Source organism: Malaya genurostris, chromosome 1 (assembly GCF_030247185.1).
Source record: "Malaya genurostris strain Urasoe2022 chromosome 1, Malgen_1.1, whole genome shotgun sequence".
Classification (NCBI taxonomy): domain Eukaryota; kingdom Metazoa; phylum Arthropoda; class Insecta; order Diptera; family Culicidae; genus Malaya; species Malaya genurostris.
The window spans coordinates 61192783-61217142 of record NC_080570.1 but is presented as its reverse complement, the minus strand read 5'-3'; the positions used below and the strand labels follow the sequence as shown (position 1 = coordinate 61217142).

General features: G+C 37.0%; 1 protein-coding gene across 2 annotated transcripts in view; it reads left to right on the top strand.

The window, feature by feature from the left end:
• LOC131440227 (ATP-binding cassette sub-family G member 8) overlaps positions 1-17616 on the top strand; it is a 122482-nt gene extending 104866 nt beyond the window's left edge. For both annotated transcript variants that reach the window (XM_058611319.1, XM_058611318.1), the window contains 7 exons: positions 14279-14647; positions 14707-15156; positions 15212-15973; positions 16034-16177; positions 16235-16494; positions 16560-16840; positions 16970-17616. In XM_058611319.1, coding sequence (XP_058467302.1) covers positions 14442-14647; positions 14707-15156; positions 15212-15973; positions 16034-16177; positions 16235-16494; positions 16560-16840; positions 16970-17212 — 2346 coding nt within the window. In that variant the 5' untranslated portion in view covers positions 14279-14441 and the 3' untranslated portion in view covers positions 17213-17616. The remainder of the gene's footprint in view (positions 1-14278; positions 14648-14706; positions 15157-15211; positions 15974-16033; positions 16178-16234; positions 16495-16559; positions 16841-16969) is intronic.
• Positions 17617-24360: the final 6744 nt, after the last annotated feature.

Here is a 24360-nt window from a genome sequence, read left to right as displayed (position 1 = left end):
TCAGAAATTTTGTTTAATGAATCAATGAAAAGATTGTGCTGTAGAAGCGCTAAGGTCAAACTAATAGATTTTCCTTACATTTTTCTTTCTAATGATTTGGGTTAGACTAAGCGCACACAGTAAGTGGTTATTAGATATCAATGTTCAAGATGATTACCATAATGAATTGAGACTGTTATTTCATGTTGCATATTCTGCGAAGAATGTTCAAACTGGTAAGATCAATATCAAATTACAATTTAAGCGTCGTCTCCAAGCAATCAAAAGTTCCACAGTACCTGAAAATATCCACTTTATTAGAGCTCTAAAGTACGCATGGTACTTTTTGTTAACTTGAACGTACAGAACAGATTCTGAGACAAATTTCTCACTGCTTAAAAACTGTACACACCGAATTATTTTTACGGATGTCGGTACAGTTTTACTGACTTTCAAACAGCTGAATGTTCGGTAATCCGTTCAGTAAAAGTTTTATTTGCTGAATGATCGGTATAGTTCCACTGAACTTCGATCTGTCATAATTCTAATGACTACTTCATCATTCGATACCGACGTTTTTTGGTAAATTATATTAGAGATCTGGGAAAGGAAGGAGCAATTTAGTTTTCAAAATTTATTTCCATCCGATTAATTAATTTATTTGCGTGTGATGAATGAATTGAATTACTTTTGCTCTCCAGAAATAATTTATTCAAATAAAATGATCAAATATCTTTCGGATGCAATTCAGTAGAATATGGGATCACCCATCATATTTTTAGAGTGTTGAAATAAAAAGTTGTAAAAGGTTTTGAAGTTTTGAATATATTCACTAAATGAAAAATTACCACTAGGAATCAGTATTATATATTTTTGGCAAGCAATCAATTCGCATCACTATTTTTTCTCTACAAATCTAGAAATTTTCACATTTTTACGTCCGAAAATTATGTTATTTGACAGATCTGTATTTCTGCTGAATGTATAGTGATGGTTACTGAAATTCTTCACTATTTTTTTATTAATTTTCCGAATATTGGTAGAACTTTCACTGAGTTCGTCAAGAGAATTGACATTTCAGAGTTCACAGACCGTGTCAGTAAATAATAAATAACCGTAACTTTTACATAGGAGTTGGATAAATTTTACGTATCTTTCAGTAAAAATAATATTTTACAAATCGTTGCCGCAAAAATTATTACCGAACACAAAAATAGATTTTTTTTGTGCATAAGAAACTGCTTCAAAGTTTGTTCTGTCGGGTGAACATTCACGTATGAACAATTCCATAAAACGGACTGTTCAGAATAAAAATCTGTGCATTTGTTCAATTTTCGCTTAACAGAAGTATTTCATATTTTCACATTAATCTTTAGTGATGTTTCTTTTTTTTGGAGCTAAAGCGAGTATGTGTCGAATTCCGTTGATTGTAGGTTAAGTAATCAGAAAAATAATGGAGAGAAACGTTGACCACTTAGTTTTTTGACAATTCTTCTGACGAGACGAAGTTCGACGGGTCAGCTAGTATATATATATATATATATATATATATATATATATATATATATATATATATATATATATATATATATATATATATATATATATATATATATATATATATATATATATATATATATATATATATATATATATATATATATATATATATATATATATATATATATATATATATATATATATATATATATATATATAAATATATATATATATATATATATATATATAAATATATATATATATATATATATATATATATATATATATATATATATATATATATATATATATATATATATATATATATATATACATAAGAAAAAGGTAAAAACAATAACACTTAGCAAAAAATCGGTTACCTCGTGAAAAATGGGGGGCCACTTTAGAAATGTTTACTCTATCATAAGATACTTAATTTCTCAAATACTTCTATTTCGGCCAAACCATTCTGTGTCATCATATGTCTAAAAAATGAAAAATGGGTGGAAATAATTGTACTGTTTTTTTTTAAGTTTCGCTTTCGACTCATAAATGCGTTACCAGTTCATATTCACTGGTAACCACTTTGTACTTGGATGCTAATAAATGATTTTTCCTTTTTTCAACAGTTCCTATTGATCAGCGGCACAATTGATAAATTTGTTGCTCTCAAAATTGAGTGAATTAAGACTTGTTCGCTACAATATCTGGACATATTAGGAATAAAACAAATTTGCTGCACGGGCAAAATTCCGATTCTAAAAATGAGCAAAACAAGTCATGATTTGGGGAAAATAATATATTTTCATGTTATGATAATACACAATGATAAAATTTTTTTCGGGTCATGATCCATTCGGACTGATTTCGATGAAATTTAAACGTAACGCAATTGAAGTTGTTGGGTATAATTTCAGGCTACGATGGTAATTTTTGCAACATAAATTCAGGCGTTATGTGTGGTTTTTGCAACGATGGTCATTTTTGCAATATAAGTTCAGTGAAAAGCACGACGAACTTCTTTTAAAATGAAAGAATTCTGTTTTCTGTTTTTGATAAACGACGACGCAAGAGATAACGTGTTTACTTGTGTGCTTTCCTTCAGTTTTGATTTTATGTTTCAGAATTTAAACACTTAAACAAACTGCATGAGAAAACACGAGTGAATCAAGCCTCTTAAAAAGAAACTCTATGTCGAATTCTTGCAAAAAAATCGTCTTATTCATAATATTTAGGTGCATCAATACAGCTTGTGTTGTTATATCTATGAAACGAATTAATCAAAATTGTTGAACAAAAACTTTTCTGATTTTCGTTAAATGGTGTTCCAAATTCACAATCGAATTAAACGCTAGCTCTCGGAATATTATTCTAGCAACAACTATTACATCAAATATGTAAGAATACATTCGAACAAAATGTAACATTGATGTTTGTCAAATGAAAAGTGTAGCCGTGCTTAGTCTCTTATGATGTCAATTTTCGGTTCATTATCTTTATTTTTATGTTTTACCATTAATCTATTAATCTATCACATCACTTGAGGCAGAGGGTTCAAAGTGATATCCGGGTAGAAAATTAGAGTTACGAGCTTTGAAAGAAATGCATTCTTCAAGTAACGCATTTTCGAACCATGATTAATTTTCGTAGGAGAAGAGTTATTGCTCATGATTTCATGATAAGTTAAAATGATTGGTTTCATGATTTTCTAATCATAACCGCAGTAACGGATTTCTTTCCGTGTGTTAGTTCAATCCAAGCTGCATTTATTATTCATTTATTTGTACATTGTTAGTCATCTTAAAACTAATTACAGTTACTTAATTAGGATGCATCTATAGTTGTAGCTTTTTGTTTATATTGAGAGAGTTCTATCTTCACGAGAGCCCAGTACTGCTCAACAGGCCGCAACTCCGGGCAGTTAAGTGGATTTGCCTCTTTCGGTACAACGTGGGCTTCATTCGCTTTATACCATTCCAATTATCTTTGGCGTAATGACAAGATGCCAAATCAGTTCATAATAGCGAGGTTGCGTAGGAATAGAAACAATCGCTTTAGGTATTCTTCATAGTATATTCACTTGTTTATCGTTTCGATAGTGATGAAATTTTGATTTGCTCAGTCAAAGCTGCATATTGCCTACGAAACCAAATTTTTTTTGGAAAACTTGGCCATTTTCTTAATTCTGAAATGTTCCTCTACGCCGTTACGTTGCATGGCATTATAAAAAGACATCCCGGGAAGCAGCGGAAAACTTCGTCAAATATTCGCGATACAACTTATGAGCCCGGATTTAGCCGTCACATTCTGTTTGTATTTACGGGTCGGTACAATTTTCGCTTTGAACGACTTCATACCTTGCCGGTGCTTGAAAATATGCACGGAGGCGGAGACATTTTTATCTTTCTAGCCACAGTACGTACCGAAAGATCTGCTCTCTTCTGTAATATTTGCTTCACCTTCGCGTTTTTTTTTCTGGTGGTTCCTGAAATCCGTTTTCGTTCCACTACCAGCCTTAATGGTTGTTGTGTGCCGGAAGATTTAGGAACGCTTTGGACAGCGTTTGCATGAAAACCAAGTGTTTTGGCATGTTTTTTTTAGTGTCAGATCCGGATGTTTATTGCGACCGCGCATAACTGCTTGTCGCTCTTGCTCGGCCCCCTGTCACGACGCCATCTTGATGAGATCAAAATCGGAACTTCAAAATCAACTGATTGCAACGTAAACAAACAAACAGTAATACATTTGTTTTACGCGTTTACCTTGTTTGGTGCACGAAAATTAGTGAATTTTGGATCGACTCTCTCACAATAACTTGTCGGTTTACCTAAAATACAGCAGACAGTGTTTTGGGACATCAAGTGGAGATAATTTTCACAATTTGAGAGTCACGATGAGTATCAAAACATCGCAGTGTTTGGGGCTCGAAACGCGAGGGGCTCAACGTAATCGGTATACTTTCAAATGGCTGGTGCTCACATACCGGTGTCAGATGGGTGCTCTTGCTCTTCTTTTAACGCCATCTTCGATCTAAAAGCTTGTAGTTTCATCAAAAACTGATTCTACACAATAAAAAGACACATGTTCATCAGGGTGCGAAATATTTCCCGCGTTGATGAAGTTTTTCCTGAGAAATACGTATTTAGGAGGTGTCCAGATTTTTCGCGAACAAACCCTTTTTAGTCTACTTAGCGCTTCATGTGGAACTCCTATGTAAACCAGCAGGTCGGTACGAACTGCTACTGCACTGATGAGTTTAGTAGTTTTTCATCATGTGTGATGAGGAGAGTTTGACATCAAGGAACTTCGATAAACTTCGGATTCTCTCGGTTGGTTAAACCATACATATGAATAAAAAAACAACCTAAACGGTTACCACAAAATTGAACAGTGGGAGGAAGAAAGTTACGAATTTCGACGAAAACAAAACAATCACAAACTCAATTGCAACACGATGAAAAAAAACGTCTGTATAATTTTTGCGCTGAGCATGAACAGGAAAAAATAGTTTCACAACATCGGATAAGAGAGTGAACAAGTTTCGCTACCGGTGCTTGTCGGATTCTGCGTACAACATTGTAAGATACAGGTAAATTTTCAAGTTTTCTCTGGACGAGTGTTGTTGCCGATCAACACGAAATCAATCATCCGAGTTCGTCAGCCGCTCGAGCGTTCATGGCTAGCCAGCCAACCAACAGCTCAGTTCAGGTGCGAACTCACTGGTGCGGTTTTCTTTTTTTATTTTCTACTTACCTTTGGTGCTAATCAAGGTGAAAAACGGGTAATTAGCGTCCGAACCCACCACTACCGCATCGACTTATTTACGTGGAGGAAGACGAGCGGGAACGCGGTAATAGAGATTGGACCCGCTGGCTGTGGAAAAGTTTTGCACTGAAACTGGGTTACCCGGAGAGAGAGCAGCAGCATGGATGGATGTGCGGGTCAGTTATCAGTCCACATGCCGCGGCAGTTCGGGTACGGGAAGACTCCCATTTGCTACACATTTGCCCATACTATGGTCGAGTATAATAACAACCGGCATTTGGTGCTCATCCGAGTGAGGTGAAGCATTGGCAGAAATAGCGGGTTCCTGTCTTAGTCTAGGTACAGGCATTTTTTTACAGGCCCACACGATGTAGTATTACTGGGAGCTCCCGAAATTTTCTGCTGCATGGTTGAAAAGTAGGCTGGAAATGATTAAATTTAGGTTACGTATATGTGGTCATAGAAATGCTAACTGTTAGCTATCAGGGGCATCTTGGATTCGTCAATTCGAATCGTACAGTGGCAATCGGCATGTTTCCTATATGGAAGAAACTTATACTTATTGCGTTTCTAATCCGATTGTGCTTTCGGAGTTTTAAAATGACAAAAAAAAACAAAACTTGAACAAGTAATACGTACTATTCGATAAAAAAGAAAAAAGAAAGTAAACAATCTGTTTTTGCTGAAAGTTTACCAGTACAAAGTGATAAGTAAATCAAAAATACTCACTAATTTGAGTGAAAATGTTTAATTTTGAAAACAAGTTGAATTAGTCCAGTTGTATACAGTCTTCAATCAACGGTCTGCTGTATAGGAGAAGTCAATAGGTTTTCCAAGGAAACATGGTTAGTATGAAAGAATGTGGAAATTATCAGGAAATACTTAAGCTAGAAATCCGATCCGGTTAAAATTCGATAGCAGACCGCAGCGATTTGGCATCTTTCATTTAAACTAAATAACGTTTTTCTTTGCTACACTCTCGTACTTAACCGGAGTAAAGCGGAAAAGGATGCATTAATTATACCCGGATTTGAGCCCAGCTGTTTTTGGAACGGAGAACCTTATTGTTTCTATGAGCGTATTAGAAATTAGGCTGCGTGAAACAGGATCAAATAACCAATGTGTCCAAATTGACTTTGTTAACCCATAGATATGTATTCTGAGGACTGAAATACTACTGAAGCTTTGTTAGGGCTTTGTTGGTGTTGTATCTCTAACTCAGTAGAGACAAATCCAAATGATTTGTAGTACGTTGAATCACGGATCACGGGATTCGATTGATTGCAGTGTCCCAGATAGACCTTCATGGTTCGATACAGACTGACTCAATGGTTTATGTATAATCGATGAAGTAAATTAAATGTAGGGGAAGTGGGGTAAGCCCATCACAGTGGGCAAGCCCGTTACCCAAAGTGTTTCACTAAATAACCTTTCTCTTTATAAAATAACAATGAAAATTATTCCTATACTTCGGATTTTCAACACTACAAAACACATTGGACTTACTGTAAGATTACAAATGTCAGGTAAAATTGGAATGAGCATCACCACCAGTGCGGTAAAACTTCATTTCAATCGAATATTATTAGATGAAAATTAAATTTTTGGTCGTTGACTGTCAGCATACCCATTCTCATTCATTTTACTTTTGTTGCCTAAGCTCCCAGAATTCATCGTCAATTGAATAACCGCACCTATTCACTTGAAGTTTTGCTTCCTCAGTTTATAGTGCCAAGTAGTCTACACGTTTCATTGTCTTCCTTGTCTTCACTGTGAATAGGGAACAAGTGCGAATGAATAGGCCTGAACATCAAATCGATAAAACAAAATTCTCTCCAACCATAATGATAAATAGAGGGTGGCGGTTCTCATTTGAGTTTTCAATTATCACCAGCAAGTTAAAATCGACAATTTTGACTGTTTGAAATGCTTTGAGATGTGTTTCGAAATATGAGAAATAAAAACTGAAAGAGGGAACAATTAATTCATGTTTATTTTGTAATTGATATTTCAATTATATTGACTGGCTTACCTTTCATCCATTGTCTTGAGCCAATTCGAATGTTTACATGAACCTCACTTGAAGGTCGCTCTCTCATTGAATTGTAAGAGATATTTTGTTACTTCAAGAGATAAACTGACGGTGATTAAACTGAGCATTGGTAGAAAGAGCAACGAATGAAGAACGGGATGATGCCCCTCCGCTGCGACAGCGAAGATAGTGTGTTAGAATGTGAAGTTTACTGTAGCAGAGTGATCGTCAGTGTATCCACACATTCGATTTCAATTGAATTGAATGAAGTTTTACAGCACTGATCACCACTGAAGATCGAATGTTATTTTTCTATCCAAAAGTTTAAGCGGAATGTACTAAAGTAATAATTCATTCCCATTTCAAACAATGTGGAGTATTTATCTGCTCTATTTTTATAAACTAGGATTACAAAAATGGTGGTTGAGTGTTTGTTAATATGTGCATTATTGGGGTAAGCCCGTCACTCTCTTTATGTGACAAAACTATGGCTATGGTGTTCGATTTATTTGATAGTCCTGACTAATTCGATTTATTTGATTAGGCTTCAGGAAACATAAATGAGCAATATCGTATAATTAGCCCTTAAGAGGCGGGTAGGGTCTAACACTTTTGAAAAATCATTTATTTGTTTTTCTTCGTATGTTCTTATAGTAAAACATTTCAAGAATATTCTGTGAAATTTTCAAGCCTGTCCGAACAAAACTCTAAAAGTTAAGAGCTTTGAACTTTGCTTAATTCATAAAGCGAAGAAGTAAGAGCTTGGCGCACAGGCAAGATTTTTTCTTCGATTGACTTAAAAACTTGACAAAAGATTCTTGAAATGTTTCGTTATAACAAAATACAAAAGAAAGCATTGAAAATTTTAAACCCTACAGGCTCCCTAGAAAAATAAATTGTTTCCTTAGATGTTATAGACAAAAAACTTTAAACGCGTTTTTCTCAAAAGCAGATTTTGAAAGTTCGGGTCCATCGTCATTCAAAACCTACTGTCCCAATTTTTTTCAAATATTGCACACAGAGATGTCCGTCACCTCTGTGTGACGAAGAGCAAGTATAATTTCTCCCTTCGCACTGACAACATCAACTCTTCTCTTTTACACATATACACAATGGTTATATAAAGTGTGCACGCATCATGAGAGCGAGTGTTTATTCTCTTTCAACTCTAGCATTGGATCACACAAAATTTCTAGAGCAGAGCTCTGAAATTCTCTGAGGTAGATGAAGATATTTTCTCCGAATTGTGCACGCCGGTGAAGACTCTGGTGTACGGTTCGCATAAGAGAAGCGTGGGGCACGCATATTCAGCAAAAGCGCAATTTATCGTTAAAATTTAGTTTTTCCTTGCTGCGAAACATATTGTCATAGCAATGCCATCGTTACCTTCTATAAATTTAAATCACAGCAGTGTTCGCTCACTAGCACGCATTAGTGGTCACTTGAGTGTATTTAGGCGAGAGAGCGATTCATGCGAAGAGAATGTGTTTCACTAGCGCCAGTTGCTTTAACCACAAGCACATACTCAAATTCTGTCTATTCGACACTGAGAAGAAGTGCGCTTTCCTTTTTGTGTGATGTTCGCTTCTTGCATCCCATGTATAGACAAGAATCTTACACCAGCGTGTATCACTCCGGTGAAATGCCGTCACTGGTTGCACATACTTTCTGGTTGTTGTTTTGACTTTAAACAACAAAGAATTTTAAAAAAATCTAACAGAAATGTTGGAGTCTAGAAAAACATCTACTCTATCAATGCAAAATGTTGTTCGAATGATGCTATGTATAATGCAAAACTTGTGAGTTTATTTTGATAAACGATAGTTCTGAAAAAAAATCGCTAAATGATGTTTTTTTTATTATTTAGTTTTTACCTTTTTATTTATGACTTCTTGTCAGTCAGTAATTTTTACTTTTTTCGGTTTTTTAACGATATCAAACTAACTAGAGATTATAAGAGGAGAAAGAATATGAAATCATAGAGCCATAGTACTCAAGGAAGTGCAAGGATGTGAAGAATAAAGTGCGGAAAAGTGAGACGTGACAAGGGTCATTTAAGTAAGCAGAAGGCTTCTCGTATCTAAACTTTTACCTTCTACCAGAGGAGTCGAACTTAGGCATCTTAGCGATACGAGTCATCCTAGTCTCTGATATGTCAGAAAGTAAAGGCAAAGGTCGTTTGCCATTTACTGTCCGAACCGGCAAAAGTAAAGTTACGAGAAGTCGTCACATTCTGCCCACGACGGTTTCTCACACAATGTGTTTCATTGTGTTGATATTTTCTCATCTCTATACAGTTAGCAATAGTTTCGGGCAAATCTTCCATTCCGGTGTTATAACTAACTGTAAAGAGATGAGAAAATATCAACACAATGAAACACATTGTGTGAGAAACCGTCGTGGGCAGAATGTGACAACTTCTCGTAATTTTACTTTTGCCGGTTCGGACAGTAAATGGCAAACGACCTTTGCCTTTACTTTCTGACATATCAGAGACTCGGATGACTCGTATCGCTAAGATGCCTAAGTTCGACTTCTCTGCTAGAAGGTAAAAGTTTAGATACGAGAGGCCTTCTGCTTACTTTAATGACCCTTGTCACGTCTCACTTTTCCGCACTTTATTCTTCACATCCTTGCTCTTCCTTGAGTACTATGGCTCTATGATTTCATATTCTTTCTCCTCTTATAATCTCTAGTTAGTTTGATATTGTTAAAAAACCGAAAAAAAGATTATTATTTAGACCATATCCCCCCTTAATTTAAATTCTACAGAAACTCTGAGGTTGTTTGGGTTGAATGTCGGTCTAACTTCGAAGGATGTCGGTCTTACCCACAGCGGATGGCGGTTTTCCCCGCACTGGTTGAGAATCTCAATTTAAAAAAGAGTTTTTTCAAGCTCGTTAGTTTATAAAATAACAAACCATTTTCCCTGCCATATGTTGTCGAAATGTACCTATTATCATGGATGGAATTGTAATTCCAGAGATGGCAAACCATTACTTTTGTACGGATGAAGAGGCCGAGACTCAAGACCGATTTTTAAAAATACAGGGTCCGGCACTCGAAGTGTAACCAATTAAAAAGGCCATAAATTCAGTTTGGAAAATTACTTTTACTTAATTCAAAGTACAAAATGTGTAAAAATAATACAAAATTCAGAATCAATTCACTTTTGCTCGATATGACCACCTTTTGCCTTGACTATGGCCTTGAGACGGTCAAAAAACGAATCGCAAGCTGCCCGAATGTGACTTGCAGGTGTATTTTGGCCCACTCGCGGACAATAACTTTTTTCAGCGCCTCGAGACTGGTGTATCTTTTAGTTCGGACTTTGCTCTCCAAAATGGCCCAAAGAGAATAATCCATTGGATTCGCATCTGGTGAATTCGAGAGCCATTGTGTGGACGTGATGAAGTTCGGAACGTTGTTTTTCAGCCATTCTTGGTTCACTCGAGCTTTGTGAGAGGGTGCCGAGTCCTCCTGAAACGGCCATGGTCTGCCACCGAAATGTTTGTCTGCCCACGGCTTCAAAGCAACCTCCAGAATACTTTCCCGATAATATGTCGCATTTACCTTGACGCCAGGCTCGAAGGTCTGAAGTTGGTTACACTTCGAGTGCCGGACCCTGTAGTATATTTTGCAGTGTCAAAGAAAAAGTAATAAATCGAATTGAAACTCTAAACAAATCATATACTGAAACAAAATTTAAATGCTTTTTCAAGAAATAGAAAATTAACTGGAAAAATTTATCGAAAACACACTTTATTTAGGTTGTAATATTTTTATTTCGAATTTGTTAACATAACATTTGATCATTTAGGGGTTAGCCAAGTTTTGTGCTAGGGCACATAACCGTTTTTATTATTTTTACGTTTCGTCTTTGACTCATCAGTGCAGAACAGTTTAAATTGAACTGCTTAGTGCTAAACTCGGCAGTTCAATTTGAACCGCTAAGCAGACGTAAAGTTTCTGCTACTTACAGGACACTTTTTGTTTTGCAACGGAGTGCAATGTCTTTTCTGACGTGCCGAACGAAAACGTGTTTTCGACTATTTCTGGCCGATGCAGGTATGGTCATTTAGGGGTTAGCCAAGTTTTGTGCTAGGACACATAACCGTTTTTATTATTTTTACGTTTCGTCTTTGACTCATCAGTGCAGAGCAGTTCAAATTGAACTGCTTAGTGCTAAACTCGGCAGTTCAATTTGAACCGCTAAGCAGACGTGCATCGGCCAGAAATAGTCGAAAACACGTTTTCGTTCGGCACGTCAGAAAAGACATTGCACTCCGTTGCAAAACAAAAAGTGTTCTGTAAGTAGCAGAAACTTTACGTCTGCTTAGCGGTTCAAATTGAACTGCCGAGTTTAGCACTAAGCAGTTCAATTTGAACTGCTCTGCACTGATGAGTCAAAGACGAAACGTAAAAATAATAACATTTGATGTTATGCTTGACTAGTTACTTGACTAGTAGATTTGAAAATCTTCCATTTTCTAATGAAAACTCGTCATTTAAGCATTAGAATATGATTTCACGGATTAAAAACAATAAATTTGCTTTTTATCTTAACCCTAGACGTAATCGTTCTCGAGATATATAGACATCAGTGCGGTAAAACTTCATCTCAATGAAATATTATTAGATGAAATGAAATTTATGGTCGTTGATTCCCAGAATTCGTCGTCAATTGAATAAACGAACTTAGTCACTTGATGTTTTCCTTACTTATTTTCAAGTGCCAAGTAGTCTACCTGTTGCATTGTCTTCACTGTTGGTAGTGAGCAAGTTGAAATGAATAGGCATGGACATCAACTTTCGATAACCAAAACTCTCTCCGGCCAGAATTATAAATAGATAGTGGCGGTTCTCATATGAGCAGAGCTAATAAAAGTCATTTTCATTGACTGAAAAATAGACGAAAATGACAAGAAATTACTGTCACTCTCAGCTTCGCTTGCAAACTATGAGAACGAAATCCATGTCCAGTGAATGACATAAGCGGGACAGTAGTTTCAAAATTGTGTTTTTTCTTTCATTTGCCCTTTCAGTCATTTGCAGTTTTCAGTGTAAATCCCTAAGTATGCAGTGTCGATATTCAACCAAAACTGTGAGAACTGAAAACGACAGAAAAAGGTTTCACAATACGTTTTAACTGTTGGTGCTCGAATTTGTAGTAGTTTTAGTTTCCAAAGAAGTTTTGGGATGTAATTACTTCGATTTACCATATTTTAGTCACTTTTTATAGCCAAGCGTCACATATTTTCAATACATCGATGAATGAATGAGAATTGGAATTCTACTGTGGCTAACTGAAGACGTTAGTTTGGTTTCGTCTTGTCACGTTGGCAATTATGCTCTCTCATTTTTTCGATGAGAAACGAAAATGCTTCGTCTCTCTTCGTTTGTTCTGGTGTCGGTCATTTACGAATGAGACAGTAAAACATTGAAAATGAGACTACTGGAATGGTTTATTTCATTGAGAATGTGTGACAATTTTAAGCTCTGCATATGAGTTTTCGATTATTACCAGCAAGTTTGAATCGATAATTTTCGACTATTTGAAATGTATTGACATGTGTTCCAATTTATTGAAAATGAGAACTGAAAGTGAGAACAATTAGTTTATGTTTATTATGTAATTAATACTTCAGATATCATGACTGATTTACCTTTCATCCATTATCTTGAACCAATTCGACCTCATTTGAAGGCCACTTTCTCATTCAATTGTAAGATATATTCTATTTTTAAAGATCAACTAACGGTGGTGGTTAAACTGATCTTCGATTGGAAGAGAAACGAATGAAGAACTGGATGCTACCCGTTCTGTACGTCAGCGAAGGTTGTGTGTTACAATATGGAGCTTACTGCAGTAGAGTGATCGTCAATGTGTACCACATTCAGTTTCAATTGAATTAAATAAAGTTTTACAGCACTGATGATAGACGTTCCCAGCACGTTCCCATAGTTATTTAAAGATTTATGCCTTGGCGTGGCTTCTTATCATATTCCTGATGGGAAGGGAAGGATAAAAGGAACATGGCGGGGAAATGTGAACTGGGTGGGATGGGAAAACGAAAGGATGCTGAACGATTTGCAAGTGCCAAAATTCACATTTTATAAAACCTCCAATCTCCGAGACGATTTAGAGATTTTACGAAAGCGATACCTTTCTACTTTCCTGAAAGAATGCAGAACGATTTTCAATATGTATGAACAGAAGTAAATTCGGCACCCCATTTTTTATATCAAGGGGAACGTGCCATTTGAGCCAATTTGTTCTGATTCCAAAAAAATTCGGCACCCCATAAGGGATGCCAAACAATTTGCTAAAACCTTTTAGTGTAGAAGCAGAAGGGATTCATTCACTCCAGGAAGAACGATGAACTGCTCTGACTATTGCTTCTTACCATATTGGGTGAGAAACGATAGAATTTCCTTCTATTTTAGCTCACCATACACAGATTCAACAATGTATGGGGAGCCAAAAACCCGGATACGTAGTTGCGTCAATGCGGGATAGTCACATATCAGATGCTATGAAGTACAGGGTGCTCCATCTTTTATGTCGGTATGTAAACATTGGGCCATCTTTATTAGTAATTACAAAATGATACCTTTTTCTGCGTTTGCCATTACGTTTTCGAGCATCTCGGGTGTTATAGCGTCGATTTCAGCACGAATGTTTACTTGAGCACGCCAACAGTTCGAGGCTGGTTGGCGTGAACCTTGCTTTTCAGATAACCCCACAAAAAGAAGTCCGGGGGAAGGGAGGGGGTCGGAGGTGATCTGGATGGCCAGTCAATGTCGTCTCTTTTTGACACCAGACGTTCCGGAAATTTTCATTGCTGAAATGCAATTGTTGCGTTTGCAGTGTGGCATGGTGCACCGTCTCGTTGGAACCAGTAATCATCTAGACCTTTCACGGGCATCTCAACAAGGCATCATTTAATAAAATTTCTTTAATCTCATATTTAATCTATTCTTACTTTTTTCCAATTCCAGACAAAACCTCAATTCAGACTTCGCTGACTCAGCCCTCGGATCGTCAGATAAATCACCTCAACCCTACAGCCCTCAGCACCGCAGCAACGGATATCGAGACGATCCAGCAATTTCAAACCACCCTCGCTACGGTGGTTCCAAATCCAATCCATTGAACTCCAACATGTACACCTACCTCAAATTTGGATTACCACGGGTATTTCCACCGAACGGTGGTCAACCAAGTCGCAATAGAAACTCATCGAAAGCGAACGGCCGCGGTAGGGTTAATCGAGGCTACCGAGATAGTACTGGGCCGGGTCCCGGATCATCCGGGTACGATAGTAGCGATAACGAAACTCACCGGGGTAGAGTGCCAGCTAATTTAAGGTTTGTTGTTACGAAATAATTGCACGAAATCATCAGAATCTAACGTTGTTTTGTTTTAGAAAATACCGCAGCGAATCAGACTTCCGTGCAATCGGTGCGACGAACTCGCGACCAAACTCTCGTGCACAGGGCATTCCGCTGGCAGCGTTGAAGCAGGCGAACAGCCGTGCCAGTATAGCTGGCACCCACGTGTATAATCCGTATGCCACCAACCTGCGGCATCACAATCTTCGCTCCCAGAGTGAAGCGGATCTGCTGGCGGAGTGGGATTACGACGATTCTCCGGCGTATGGTGAAACGCGACTTTATCCGGAAGAAATTTACAACACACAGAGTCGAAGGCATTCGATAGCGGGTCTCGTTTATCCCAATATTCAGGTGCACTGCTTAGATGTGTTACCCGGGCTACGGGGTGTATCGTTGCAAGCCAAGGCCGGAGATTTGTTCGCCATTATGGCGACATCACAGCGCGAAGGAACAGCCCTTGTTGAGGCATTGGCCGGCGTGCGGTAAGGTTATGTTCGATATAAGCTTTATATGTAATAAAAATTGTTTATTCTTTAGGAAACGCATGAGCGGAGAGATTCTGGTCAATGGACAGCAGGTGAATAGGCGTATACTTCGACAGCTTTGTGGGTACGTGCCGGATCTACAAACAGCACCGCTAGATCCACGAATGAGTGTCCAGAGTACGCTGTCATTCCATGCTGCACTGCGTGGCCCATATGACCGCAGTGACCTTAAGGAACGTATCGATATCCTCGTGGAAGACCTTGGTTTGACTGCTGTCAGGTCTGCCAATGTGTCCCGTTTGACTCATTCGGAAAAACAAAGACTGAATGTAGCCTGCCAATTACTAACGCAATCATCTATATTGCTGCTTGATCAGACCACTGTGAACATGGACATCTTCGACACGTTCTTCCTTGTCGAATATCTACGGCAGTGGTGTAGTGCCGGCAGAATGGTAATCATGACGCTGCAGCCACCAACGTTCGAGATTCTGTCGATGTGTTCCGGTGTACTGCTACTGTCCGGCGGTAGAACGGTCTACTCCGGAAGTAGAGCCGATCTACCCAGGCATATGGGAACTCTTGGATACCCGTGTCCACCTTTCAAAAATCCCGCAGATTACTATTTAGATTTAGTAACTCTGGACGATCTGTCAGCAGCGGCTCTTCTAGAATCATCTGCCCGAATCGAATCGCTAGCCAACTCATGGGATCATGTAAATTCTGAACCACCGCTCGCTGCTCCTGTTGCCAATTTGCCGGAACCTACCAAAAGTGCAGGATTTTTCGGTCAGATAAACGCGCTTGCTAAAAGGTACGATTTGATCAATGAAATTCATCGCTTTGCGGTATTTTAAAGCTCAAAATTTTTCAGATACATGTCCTACAAACAACCAGGATCACTGTTGAATTGGATAAGTCGACTTATTCTAGCTGCCGTATTATCCCTATTCGTAGGATGCATCTTTTGGGATGTCCCAACGTCCGATCCACAGCTAAATCTGAACGATCGATTAGGGTTAGTGCATTCTATGTTTTTGATAATCAAGATATACTGAGCTTTATAATTCTTTAGCTTCCTCCACTGCATCATTATGCTTGCCCTTTGGCCATTACTCATACTCCAAATCCGTGATGTACAAGAAGACCGACGGCACGCGGAGAAAGACCTTCGTCTGAGCCTATATGGAAGATTTCTCTACATCATTATTCAAACTACACTCAGCGTTTTGCCAAGCCTTTGCATATGGTTGGCGTATTTGTTGCCCGCTCATAGCATGGCTGGTCTTTATTCGTCATCGAGTAACAATGACACTGCAATATACTTATACATGGGTATGAGCTAATTTGAACAAGCGCTGTAAAAACATGACAACTTATCATATTTATGTTTCTCGCAGGATACATGTTACTATACCTCATGGCCATACAAACGATAGTGTTATTCATTGCCCACCTGGTGTCGTGTGGAATCTCCGCAACTATCCTCACCTCCTTGGTGCTTCTCTTTTTGTCGGCTGTCGGGGGCTATTCTATACACTCCCGAAACGTTCCGGACTACCTTCTGTGGGGAGAAGTTGTGTCACCCGAAAAATGGATCCTGCCATTATTCACGGAACAGGAGTACAGTCCGGAAACGCTTACTGCCCTCATCAGTCACCAGATGTGCCGCAATAAGCAAGTGAGTAGCTTTTAAGTGCAATAATTAATTCGATGTTGACTAAACTTCACACTGAAGATTTATGTGTTTTTTTTTCGAATCGATCATGAAGATATCTAATATCTAACAATCCTACCCATCCACCAACAGGTACAGCATCAGGAGATCATCGTTCAACAACCGTGCCCACCACCGAACGGAACCGCCGTGCTGGTTGACCACAAGCTACTGGCACGGGATCACGTCCTCGATCCGACCGATATGTACTCCTCAACGGTACTGGGACTGCTGCTTACCTGTATATTGTTTTTCGCGCTCACCATGATCGTCTTCCTGTTCAACTGTCAGAAGCTCTTCCGGCGACAGTCCGATCGTAGACAGAAGCGTGTCTAAGCTACCGTCTAAGCGATAGGGGCGCCGCAATAATCAATTGTACTAAAAAGATTCGAATTGTAATCGGTTAGAAGCGCGAAAGATAGAGGTTTTAGTTGATTTTTATTTAATTGAAATTACTAGATGGTACTATTTTGTATGTATAAGAATGAAAGAATGAGATCGAAAGTAATCTATTTAAGACTTTTAATCGAATGTTTTAGAAAAAAAAAACAAACACATCACGCAACATAACAAATTATAAACAAGAAAGATTAAACTACAACAACGGCAAACACATGTCAATAAGTTGAAAATATATTTTTTTACAAAAAAAAACTATTGTTAACGATTATGGTCATTAAATGAGAACGGAATAAATGCATACACAAATTTCAATGTTATGCTGAATGCGCTTAGATAAATACAGAATAATAAAGTTCATTTTTTTAAATAACCGTTTTTTTCTAGATACTCTAAATCTTTAATAATTTGCCCTCATTTCACACCTAAGCTCTTAGCTGCCGATTGCCTAGTAGATAGAGCTACCATCTTAGGGTGAAGAAAGAGTGGAAGCGACAAGCGATGCGATGCGATGCGAATATTAAAGGACCGCATGGCGAAGCACGACCGAATTTCGTCCATTTAAAAAAAAACATGCATGCCACAGTAAACACGATACGTTGCGTAGCGACGAACGATTTTCAGCGCGACAAGCGACCAAGCACCACGTGCAAAGTATTTCACGCGATCTACGGTTCGCTCGTATTGATTTTTGTCATGACGCGGTTGAATTGATTTTTGTCATGACGGAACAAGATAATTCGATTCATGTTGAAGCGCTAATCGGTGCTATTTTAAAACGAAATGCGCTCTGGGATCAACAATATTTTAATTACCGGAAACAGGTTCCTGTGAAGAAGTTTTGGAAATATTAGGAACTACTGGTTAGTATAGTCATGAAATTTTTGAGAATCTGTGAGCAACTCTTCATACAGATGGTGATATTCACCGAACTTTCTACTGTTTCGATTAATGGGATGAATTCCGAACTCTTTTATGATTTCCGAAGAAATAGTTGCGTACGCCCTCGGACATAAAATACTCTTCGTCCGAATCCATTCTTTTGAAACTTCAACAACGAATGAAAAATTTTTTCCTCTGGTGCTTTTGAGCATCACTTCTAGTTGCTTTTACTATGGCTACTATTTAGCATTGAAAATTTTCTCGTTACGCATCGCATCGCTTCTCGTCGCTTGTCGCTTCCACTCTGGCTTCACCCTTAGATACATCCCGGCAGTAACTTTATTTGGGAAGAAATAATCTTGAATTAAGAAAGTTATTCACTGTACTATTCTCAATTTGGTTCGAGTATATATAACTAACTATAAATCTAATTACTAGAAATTTAACAATACGTGGGATATGCGCATTGTTGTATCTAAGTGAGGTAATCCTTTGATTAACAACAATGTTTATCTGCTTATTGTTTAGTGTCTGAGTAATTCACCTTTTGGATATAAGCGGCCTATAAAAACCTATGAGGGCAAAGTAAAAAAAATCACCAGATAAAAAATCACTAAGCTTATAAAACTTTTAGCACAAGTCAATCATCGTTTTGTTTTTGTAAAGAGAAGTAGTGAAATAAAAATTCGATATTTTTTCGAAATTTTTAATGGTTGGTCCCCGTTGTGGCAGCCATGTTTTCAAACCCCTTGGAGCTTTACTACAACTGCAATAGAAAATAGAATTGATTTAATACCTCTCGAATGTACATTGAGCAGTGGTGTAATTATGATATGATTTATGTGCAAAGTTATGATATGAAGGGATTAGATGGAAATAAGAGCTCAGGTACAAAAAGGAGCTGTCACCCTAGTTATCTTCAGTTTTTTTCTTTTTTTAACGCTAGGCGACAATATGGAAACTCTTGAAGGGAAGCCAATGAAAATTTTTCCATGGCTTATGTCCGAGAATTCAACCAGTTTGGAAATTTAAATAGGAAGCAGCATACTTGCGTAAGCCTTAATTCAAAACTAAAGATTGTGTTATTTTAAAATTTAAAATGTGATTTCATCGTTGTGTCCTAATCTTCACCAACTGTTCTTCCGACTTCACAGGTTTGGAACTACGCATATGTATTCCTTAAAAGTAGTTTATTGTCATACGTAAAACCTAAATACGTGATTTTTGGTTGTTTTAAGGAGAAAAAATCTCTGGGTTTATTAGGAAAGATAATTAGAGTTACATAGGTCATTTCATTATTAGAGTCGCTTGATTATTTGACCAATTACTCTACTTTGAATCCACGAATTGTGATAAAATTGGTTAAATTATCTTTCCTTCGGCTTTAAGAAAACACCTATTTTCATCTTACCCTTGAATGCAATTAATAGAACAGAGAAAGCAACTCCAACTAAAGGTTTTCATATATGAGATGATTACCGGGTTTTGTTTTTGCAGCTTTTGGTGAAATTTCCTTGGTTTTTCTCTGAAAATATTGAGATTTACCATTTCACTTTTTTCATAAAAAATAATCGAGTATGTAAGAATGTGATGGCGATATTGTTCTTATACATAGTATTGGCCCTCGGTTTCGACGAAATTTTACCCATTTTTTGGGTAATTAATGGATACTATCACAAAAGAAATCTTCACGTGTCATTCAAATCTATCAATCGAGCCTTTTTCAGATAGCCTCGAACGTTTGAAACTGTTTGGTAGTGATGTTCAGTAGGCACCAGTTCTGGTAAACCAACCAAACGAACAAATTGTTTCTTAGGTAACTCTAGACGCGTTGTCATACTGCAAAACAGAGCTTTAAATTGTCACGCATTCTCATTAAAAGAATACATTCCAACAGCCTCACATTAGTTATCTTACTGTCTCATTCGTAAATGCTAGCATCCAAAACAAATGAAGAGAGACAAAGCATTTTCGTCTCTCATTGAACCAAAAAAGAGTATATCTGCCAACGTTACTCGTTCCCCTAAGACAAGATAAAACCAAAATAATATCTGCAGGAAGAATCAGTCGAATTTCAATTATCATTCTTTTAACGATATAATGAAAATCTGTGACTAAAATATGATACATCGATGAAATTACACCCCAGAACCTCTTTGCAAACCAAAACTACTATATATTCGAGCACCAACACGTAAAAAGTCATTAGCGGCCCACAAGCATTAAAAATGTCATTTTAAATGATGACTAAGTAATGATGTATTTCAAATTTGTTAGAAATCTCGTCATTAGTGCACCATTACACGTTCATTAAAATGATATTTTTTTAGTAATGACATTTTTAACGACTCGTGTAAGCAGGCCCGTACCCAGGATTTCGTTTCGGGAGGGGCCAAATATAAACAATAATGTTACTGAAGATTGCTTATGAACCGAATTCTCGGTGTGCCTTTTACGGGTGATTTAACAGATACTTTAAACTTTTCCACTGGATCTGTTATTGTATTACATTTCTTTACGTTTACTGCCTTGCTATTTCTGTAACATATGCATGAGACCTTCTAAATAATTATATATCTGTTTTTGATTTCGGGAGAGGCCGGGCCCCTCGGGCCCCCCCCTCTGGGTACGTGACTGCGTGTAAGGGCCGCTATTGTGAATCGTTTTCTGTCATTATCGAATCTCGAAACTTCGGCTGAATATCGACACTACCCAGTATATGATTTTTACTGAAAACTGAAAATGACGGGAAGGGCTAATGAAAGAAAGAACATAATTTTGGAGAGTAACAAACATGATAAAAGCAAATAAATCTTCTGGGTTATCGACTGGAGTTGCTCTTCTAGGCACAGAAAAATCATTCGGCAGTGTTTGGCAAAAATGTCCGACTTTCAGTTTCCTCTTTATTTGATCCAAATGATTCAAAATTATAAGATTAGACTCCAGGTTAGATATCATAATTGCAAATCTGAATTGCTACCCGTATGAACAGGTGTTCCGCAGTATAACATTTTCACTACAGATCGTCCAAATCTACCCGTTGGTTTCAAAAATCTCTATTCTATGACACACATAGTCTTTTAGCCACAGGTAGAAATCTAAGAGTGATCTGCTGTCGCATACAAAAAACTGAACTATTATCTGTCAAAATGGAAAATTGCAACAAAAGCAGCAAAAACGCAATTAATTATCTTTCCTCGTAAGCCAAGAGCTTCTTTTATTAAACTAAACAATAATCACATTATCAAATTGAATGACTTGGAATAGACATGGATTAAACAAGTAAAATAGAGAGGTTTAACGTATCACAAAAAATCTCACTTACCTACAAGGATCACATTGAAGGAATCCAGTCAAAGTGTAATAAATATATTAAATGTTTAAATCCTCTTATAAACAGAAATTCTAAGCTCAGTCTAAAGAACAAATTATTAATTTATAAAAATTTTTTAGACCAGCCATGCTTTATGCGGTACCAATTTGGTGATGTTGTTGTTCCGTCAGGAAGAAAACGCTCTAAAGGATTCAGAATAAAATTCTGAATATGATTTTGAAGCGTCATCCCCGAGTTTAGTAAAAAATGAGTTACACAGAAACAAATGTAGAACCATTAGATGAAATGTCACATAATATTATAAGCAAATTCCGACAAAAATCAATGCAATCTTCAATTGAATTGATTCGCTCTATATATTAGTTAGTATTAGTGTGGTTCTTGACCATAACTTAGTTACCACGTTTCGCTTCATTCCGTATCATAGGCTACCAGTGCATCTTCATCACAGTAAACGTTTGCGACGTTTGACATCATCATTATTATCATTATTGGACTTAGTCGAGAAAGAACGTTTTCGTGTTGGACTGGCCATATTGGAGATTCCAGGAGCTCAGAAATTACACAAGTTAGTAAGTAAGTTAGTTACAAGTAGGTTTACACAGAAATGCGGAAGCAAAAGATGTCCTAATGGTAATAACCAAATCATGTATATAATAGTGTTCTATTTGTAGCTGTACACCCAATTCAAATCATAATAATTTAATTTTAACTCATTTTTCTATAAATAATACATTTTGAAAACACACAAATTTGAAACTACTGTTCCGCTTATGTCATTCATTGAACAAGGAACTCGTTCTCATAACTTGCCAGCGTAGCAGAGAGTAACATTTATTTCTCGTCATGTTCGTTTATTTGGAGTCAATGAAAATGGCTTTTATTAGCTCTGCTGACTTTATTGTGCTTTCTAGCTTATTATGGCTGATTCTAGATTATTGCGTAGGTATTAACCACAGAAAACAGATATTCAGACTTACGCATATGAACTGTGTATAAATTTTTTAGAAAGTAGTACATCGAATGCTTGCAGATGTCACCGCGACCGACACTGTTTTTGGGTACCGCATTCACATCACGATGTTATTTTAGGTGCTGCATTCACTTCACGCTAAATTTTCGTTATGCTGTTAGTAAAAATTACAAATTTATTTTTGTTTTATTCCGATTGAATTCACGTGTGATTCAAACGACATGGAAATAAAATTGTCTTTTGAAGAAGTGTTCAATAGGGACCAGGGTCGCCGAGAGGAGAGGGGGGGGGGTGGTTCAAGAAGGGATTTCTCCGGGCCCGGACTAAATATATATTTTGGAGATGGAGTGAAGTCTTGTTGAAACTGGATCTATTTATAGGTTCAGTTGATTTTTATGATTCGTGTTGGAACCTATTTTGTTACTATTTAAACAATGTTTACGTAATAAACCTGGCATTAACAACAATATCACACCTTCTTCTATTCATTTCATGAAAGAATTAGAGAAAGTATTCAAACAGGGAAAAAGTTATTAAGAAATTTAAATCTGGAGTAATTTCGTCACACTTTCATGTTGTGAAATTTTGAAAATGCATCCAGGTGAGCATAGTATAGAAAGACGTAGTCCTACGTCAAAAAATCTTTGAGCAACCATGAAAAGACTCAAAATCGATGCAACTCTAAGTAGCCAGAAAATATTTTCAAGAGTCAAAAGCTAATCGCGTGCGAAGCGAACGACTGTTCAACATCGGCTAACAATATATCACTTGTATGCTTACTAAAGTTGTTCATAGTAAAAAATCCGTAAATTTCGAAGCATTTTGAGCGACTATTCTTTGTCTAATATCTTCCCAATACGTAAAAATAAACTACATCATTCAACTCGTAATTATTCCCTCTATCCCATTTCATTTAAAAAGTTTGCACTAATCTAAAATTGAGCTTTTATCAATTACATTCGATGATGTTTGCAATTCGTTAATTCCATTATCTAATTATAGACTCATTTCATCAAATCTTGATGACTAAATTGATACTAACAATTGTAAGGAAAGCTTGTTGAGATGTCATTAAGAAACAGACATGGATATTATTATCTATTTCAAAATCAACCCACATGCCAGACAATAAGTATACCTGCATAATTTGCATTAGCAAAAAGAAAACAAAACAAGTCTGCGGCCGGAATTGCATTCAAATCATGCCACAACTGAACTTGATTGAATTTCACGATGATGCAGCAAATTCCATATCATGATGTTCCTATTGTAGAAGTAGGTTCGCGTTCCTAGACTAGAGATACGAGCAGAGAGTACCGAGTAAATCGAATACAGGTCGTTAGAACTATGTCATGGAACCGACCCTCTGGTCTGGTTATGGTTCTTGAAAAACCATTAAAAAAATTGTCCACAGGTGGTTCGTTCAACTTCGAGCCATTTCTTTGTTTCCGTTGGATGCGTTTTCGAACAAGGGAAAAGTTCAAACATGTGATTACAGAACGATCAAGACATAGACTTTTGCTGTTTTGCCATCTTCACTCTTTAGTCGATTTCTGCTTTATTTTCGTTTAGTTTACAGTTGATATTTCCGTAGTACTGTTGAATCGTAATCTGTTTTTCTTACTGTGGCAGTTAAATAATGTTCAGTTCATGATCAATAACAACAATCTCAAGTTTATAAACTGCCTAATTATTATAATAATTAGTATTATTCATTTTAAATTGGCATTCTAAATCAAAGCAGGAAAAGCAGGGAAAATTCTAGATTGTTCTGAATTGGAATGTATAATGTGATTATAATCAAATCAACGGTTTCCATTGCCACCAGTATGGTACTCAAATAGCTGCGACTGTAACTTGTGAAATGGTTTTAGTATAGGTACGCGAAACAATACA